The following is a 6000-nucleotide window of genomic DNA, read 5'->3' as shown; positions in this document are numbered from 1 at the left end:
CCCCCCCCCCCCCCCCCCCCCAGCACCTGCCTTCCAGATTTGAACACCTCAAAATTCAGGAGTGCTCAAGCTCAGTTTGGGCGGCTTGTTACTTCATTTCTCCCAAATCAAATATACTGATCCACTGTAACTTGCTGTAGAAAAAGTAGGATAAAATTGAGCAAGAAATGCTTCCCAGTGGTTATTAGGACTGGAATTGCTACTTTCAACAGCCATTGCCTTTTGTTTGTTTGTTTGTTTAAAAGGAAGACAGTGATATTGCATTGGCAAATTCCCCATAGAAAGAAAGAGTGGAACAAAAGAATAATAAAGGCACCTCAACTTTTACTCATTTATGTAGAACAGTCTTATAATATGCATCCAGATATCCTCCAGTCACACAAGCTGAAAATTGTTCCACTTTTCTGCAGCTCTGTAACCATATGGGAACCAATCCTGTCTGTGTTCTGAGCACACCCAAAATTCCTGCTGAATGACCCGTCCTGGGAGCGAGTTACCAGTGACCCAGGGCTGCGGCGGAAGGAGGGTGCAGGGCGGGGGGGGCGGGGGAAGAGCCCAGGGCTGGGGCGGCAGGGGGGTACAGGTGGGGGGGTGAGAGCCCAGGGCTGGGGCGGCAGGGGGGTGCGGGTCGGGGGGGAGAGCCCAGGGCAGGGGGTGCGGGTGGTGGGGGAGAGCCCAGGGTTGGGGCGGCAGGGGGGTGCGGCGAGGAGCCCAGGGCTAGAATGGGGGGCAGCCAAAATTTTTTTTGCTTGGGGCGGCAAAAAACCTAGAGCCGTCCCTGCTCGCTAAGCAGGGTAGGGGTGCCAACGCCAAGTGAAAGTTAGAGGGGGGTGAGAACAGGTGTTCCACACTCTGTTTAAAGCATCCTAGAGACCACTTGAAACATTTTCTCTCCAGTGTTTAAAAATGGAGTTGATCAGACTCAATTGAGAGGCCTTGTTTCTGTTCAGTGTCAGTAGAGCTGACATCACTGATGAGCATGTCTAAGGGCTGAGCCTGAGACCTGGTGTGGGGCCAGAGTTGCAGTGAAAGACAAAGCAGAGGCAGCACCAGTAGCTGGGCTAAGCAGTGGAACCTCAGAACATGGCACTGTGGCGGTGCCAGCAAGCAGCGGCAGAGATAACAGCGGCAGTGAGCAGCAGGGACAGCAGCAGCAGCAAGAGGTATTGCTCAATGGCCCTCCTTTGACAGGTGGGAGACAAACCCACACGAACACACCCCAACTGTGTGCAGCGGAGGGAAAGGGGAGTGGCGTGTTAAAGGGACTTTTGTCCATCAGACTTTCATTGCACAAGGTGGGAAACTGAGGCAAAGGACATTGCCCGACGTACTGTGGGGTGGGTGTTTACTTATAGTTTACGTGCTTTTGAATTATTGTTGCAATGTTTTCCTAAATGAATGTGTGTGTGGGGGGGGGGGGTTGTTATACACAGACTCAGTGCTTGTAAGTGGGGAAGTATTGTCTTTCAGAGGTGCCCAGGGGTGGTGTTTAATTTTCCCAGATTTCGGGGTCGGGGCTCGAGCCGGTTCTGTTCTGCAATGTTAAGAGGAACCCCTAGATATTGAACCTGGCCCTTGTTGTTGCTGCTGACACCACCCAGCAGAAAGGTTACATTAAGACAATGAGTCCTGTGCCGTTGCCGCAGTGCAAAATTGTACTGTAAATGTACGGCATAGGCACAGAGTGGGGCACTAGGGCAACTATGGAGACAAACAAAGAAGAGAGGCTTTTTTTAAACACTAACTAAAAAACCTCTTCCCCTCTTAATTGCTCAGGTTCCAGCCTTTTATAGTTCTCCTGCCAGCCAGCAAGTCCCCTGGCAAATATAGATGAGACGGACAATTCTAACATAAAAACCACAACCTTTCAAAAAAAATCTTCCAGGTTTTTTCACTCCTCAAAGGGAAACACAAGAAGGACACACTAGTTCTTTCCTCCATGGACACTTTAAAGAAAAACAGACAATTAAAGGGTTGCCTCAGCGGTGTGGTCTATGCACAACCTTGCATGAAACAATGAAAAATGTGTGAATTAAAACCGATGTAATTATTTTGGTGCCAGTTTGTGTGTGGACACTAATTTCAGAATAAAAGCGCCTAAAGTCCCTTTTGCTAACGTTTTGTTACCAATTTTAGCTAAATTGACTTTAGCCCCTTTTATTCTGAAATTAGTGTCCACACACAAACCGGCACAGAAATAATTACATCGGTTTTAAGAAATGAGTATGTTTGTAGTGCTTGATGCTAGCACTTAGATGGCTTTGACAGGTGCTGAAGTTCACATCTCATTGAGGTAAGGAAAGAGGGGAGGTAAATTCCTGCCTTTGTCTCATTGCTGGCTGGGAACAGCTCTCTACTGGCTGGATTAACAGGGCAGCATCTCATTAGTTAACATTGCGAAGAGGTAGGCCTTGTCTGTGTTCAAAGCTGCATCCATCTCACTGAAGGTGCGATTCCAAACCAAGTGAGTTAAACCCATGCAATACCCACCGGGGACACACTTAACCCAAATTAAGCCTAGTTTATATGAATTTAGCTTAATTCAGTAAAGAATCAGTTAAGACCTACATCGAGGCAGATCTGGTTTTAATCCAATTAAGAGTATCCACACTATGTTTTCACCGGTTTAATGAATTAGTTTTGTAAACTGATTAAAACTAATTGTGAGGAAACTTTGAATATAGAAAGGCCCAAATTTCTGCTACAGAAAAAGAAACAGAATTGTTTTAAATGAAAGCTCAGAATTCACAGAATGTGCTCAACACGGATCCTCCTGGGGAGAGACCCTGAGACAGCAGAACTGGAGATTGTCTCCCCGTTCAAGCGCGCTGCTGCCAAATGGCCGGGCCAGGCAGGGACAGAAAGCAGCGATGTCACATATAGGGCGGGGATCATTAGGTTCTGCTCACAAATCACAGCAGATCCACTATTTCTCCATCACTTAGAACCATTTATTCTGTCATCTTCTATCATGTACACCTTGGACAGAGCAGGTTGCAGGGCTGCTACTAGCATGTCAGGCTCTTGTGCCAGATATGGACAGGCCACAGAGCTTCCTACCCCCAGAGGTACACTAGGGATGTGTTCACCTTAAGACACTAATGCACTGCCAGGAATGTTGTGAGCATCAATAAGGTCTGTGACACGGTGCCACCTAGTGGCTGAGCAGCATAATACAATCTAACATTCTCTACACACTTCCCAAGTGGGGTGAGGGTCCAGCTATTCATGGGAGTAGGCATGGCCTCAGCCACTTGGCTCTCGCTGGCACTGACCCCAAGCTCACAGGAGTGTTTACAATAGGAAAAAATAATTCAGAGTAGGGAGGCCACCTGCCTAGCGAGAGGGAGAGAGCCCAGCCCCCACCCTCCCAACTGGGAAAGAGGGAGCCCAGCCCCCGCCCATCCACGGGGGTGCGGGAGAAGGAGAGCCTAGTCTCCACTCGCCCAGCCAGTGGGGGCCTGGCCCCCTTCGCCTGCCTGTCCAGAAGTCGGGGGTGCCCGGGGTCCCGGCCAGCGCACATCGTACCTCTTTAGCCAGGGAGCGCAGCTTTCCTAGGATTCTCTTTGCGTCATTCACTTTCTCCTTCACGTTGGCTCGAATCAGCCGCCTCCTCACGCGGAGCCCCTGCTTCGCATACAGGATCTGAACACAGAGCACACCGGTCACAGGTCTGCAGCGCGCCTGACGCCCACCGAGAACGCCGGACACACCAGCCTCCCGAGGTCAGGTGGTCACATCTAGGCCTGTCTGAGGAGCTGTACTCAGCGGGGTGGATCCAAGCCTGTACGTCCATCTCCAGCACAGCTCTCACCGCCCCCACGGCTCCCAGCGGGCAGGGGAGAGCAGCAGCCACGGAGTGGGGACGGGTCCCCTCGAAATTAACGTCACCAACAACTTCTAGCAATTTATCAGCAACACTGAGTCTGTCGCTGAGCCGCACCCGAGAACCCGGCCCCACATGGCCCAGCCACACCCCCACACTGAGCCCGTCGCTGAGCCGCACCCGAGAACCCGGCCCCACACAGCCCAGCCACACCCCCACACTGAGCCTGTCGCTGAGCCGCACCCGAGAACCCAGCCCCACACAGCCCAGCCACACCCCCACACTGAGCCCGTCGCTGAGCCGCACCGGGAACCCGGCCCCACACGGCCCAGCCACACCCCCACACTGAGCCCGTCGCTGAGCCACACCCGGGAACCCGGCCCCACACGGCCCAGCCACACCCCCACAGAGAGCCTGTCACTGAGCCGCAGCCAGGAACCCTGCCCCACATGGCCCAGCCACACCCCCACACAGAGCCCATCGCTGAGCTGCAGCCAGGAACCCGGCCCCACACGGCCCAGCCACACCCCCACACTGAGCCTGTCGCTGAGACGCACCCGGGAACTCTGCCCCAAACGGCCCAGCCACACCCCCACACTGAGCCTGTCACTGAGCCGCGCAGGGAAACCCGGCCCCTCACGGCCCAGCCACACCTGCGAACCCAGTCCCACAAGCCCAGCCACAGTCCTACACGGAGTCCATCACTGAGCCACGCGGGGGAACACAGCCCCACACGACCCAGCCATACCCTGCACTGGACTCCAACTGTTTCTTTGTGGCGGAGCAGCCCTCGGTGAGCCTGTTCCACCTGAACTTCAGGAGCTGCCCTGGCTCCCCTTTCAGGGGCCTTTCCAGGGGCTGATTCCAGAGCCCTGTGGAATCTGGGCTGGGACCCAGGCACTGCCCCAAGCTAGGACACACAGGACCCAGATGTTTAAGTGTGTGAGTCACAAGGGCTAGGATAAAATCAGTACCGGACTTCGGGGCACAAACCAACCACAGAACAAACTGCCTCTGGGGCTGCTTACTGCAGAACTGCCCCTTGTGGGGAGCCTGACAACTTCCTCTGAAGCATCAGGGGCCAGCCCCTACCCAGGACAGGATCCGTGGGGAGATGGACACCTGCTCCTAGTGAGTGAGGGGAGGGTGGCAGGGGCAGTACCCACAGACTATTAACTACGGTCACAGAGAGCCTTTAGCATTAGAACCAACCCTCTCTGCAAGGTGGCCTCCCTTCAGGGCACAGTGTGAGGCTTACCAGGTTACGCAGGGATTATCTGGAGTTGGGCAGGTAAAGAGACAGCCTCCGGCAGACAGGCAGTAGCTCAGTTTTACTGGCTAAGGTCTCGATCCTGCAAGCTGTTCCAGACAGACAAGCCCCATCAGTCTCGAGGGCGCTCCAGGTGGGCAGACCCACGCACCTGTGCAGAACTGCCCCGAGACTCCGGCTGCAGGAGCAGCAGGACGGAGGCTGCGGTGATGGGCACATAACAATGGCCATTCAGACACATACAGTTCCTTCAGAACCGGCACTACACATCTCCCATGATGGCAATTCCACCTTGTCCCCCTCCCCAAACTCCTCTCAGAGCCAGTGACCACCCAAAGCCCCTCCCTCCCTCAACCCCACAGACCCTACCCCACTTACAATGTTGTGTGTCAGGGATTTCAGCCGACATCTGTCAAGGTTGTTTGGACGTGACATCATTTTTTTCTCAGCATTCAGTGAATACTGCCTGTGATTAGAGAGAGCCCGTGAGCCCTGAGCCAGGACCACGCTCTCCACATCCCTCAGGCAGGGCACGGCTCCGAAAACATGAACCTAATGGATTTCAAGGGAAACCACTAACATCCCCCCTCTCTCTGAACTGCTTTTCCTTCTCCAGCCACCAACAGCCCTTAGCTGCATTTGAGCTGTGCATTAGGCAGGACCTCATGTGTCCCCTTCATAGTAAATTAGGCTCTAGCCCCACAACAGGCCCCTGCCCCACTGAGCAGTCACCCTGAATGGGACCTTAGTCAGCTTCAGTCTCCCTCCTGTCCGCGTGGGTCTTTCCAAGCAGAAAGGGAGGGGAAGCACAAAGGCAGTTACCAAAGCAGAGAGTGGCTGGCGTAGCACCTGAAGCTACATTCCGCTTACTGTGGCAAACCGACCAGCAACCCATTAACACCAG

At 53.8% G+C, this 6000-nt stretch overlaps 1 protein-coding gene across 1 annotated transcript in view; it reads right to left on the bottom strand.

Annotated features, from left to right (window-relative positions):
- The window catches only part of LOC112110981 (fer-1-like protein 4), a 98862-nt gene that overhangs the window by 51649 nt on the left and 41213 nt on the right, over positions 1–6000 (bottom strand). Inside the window, exons 18-19 of the mRNA XM_029912610.1 lie at positions 5475–5562; positions 3529–3645 (exon numbers count right to left, since the gene is read on the bottom strand). Coding sequence (XP_029768470.1) covers positions 3529–3645; positions 5475–5562 — 205 coding nt within the window. The remainder of the gene's footprint in view (positions 1–3528; positions 3646–5474; positions 5563–6000) is intronic.

Source organism: Terrapene carolina, unplaced genomic scaffold, assembly GCF_002925995.2.
Source record: "Terrapene carolina triunguis isolate 2854851 unplaced genomic scaffold, T_m_triunguis-2.0 Scaffold233, whole genome shotgun sequence".
Taxonomy (NCBI): Eukaryota; Metazoa; Chordata; order Testudines; family Emydidae; genus Terrapene; species Terrapene triunguis.
Note: the sequence above shows the minus strand (reverse complement) of the source record. Positions and strands in the feature narration are given on the sequence as shown.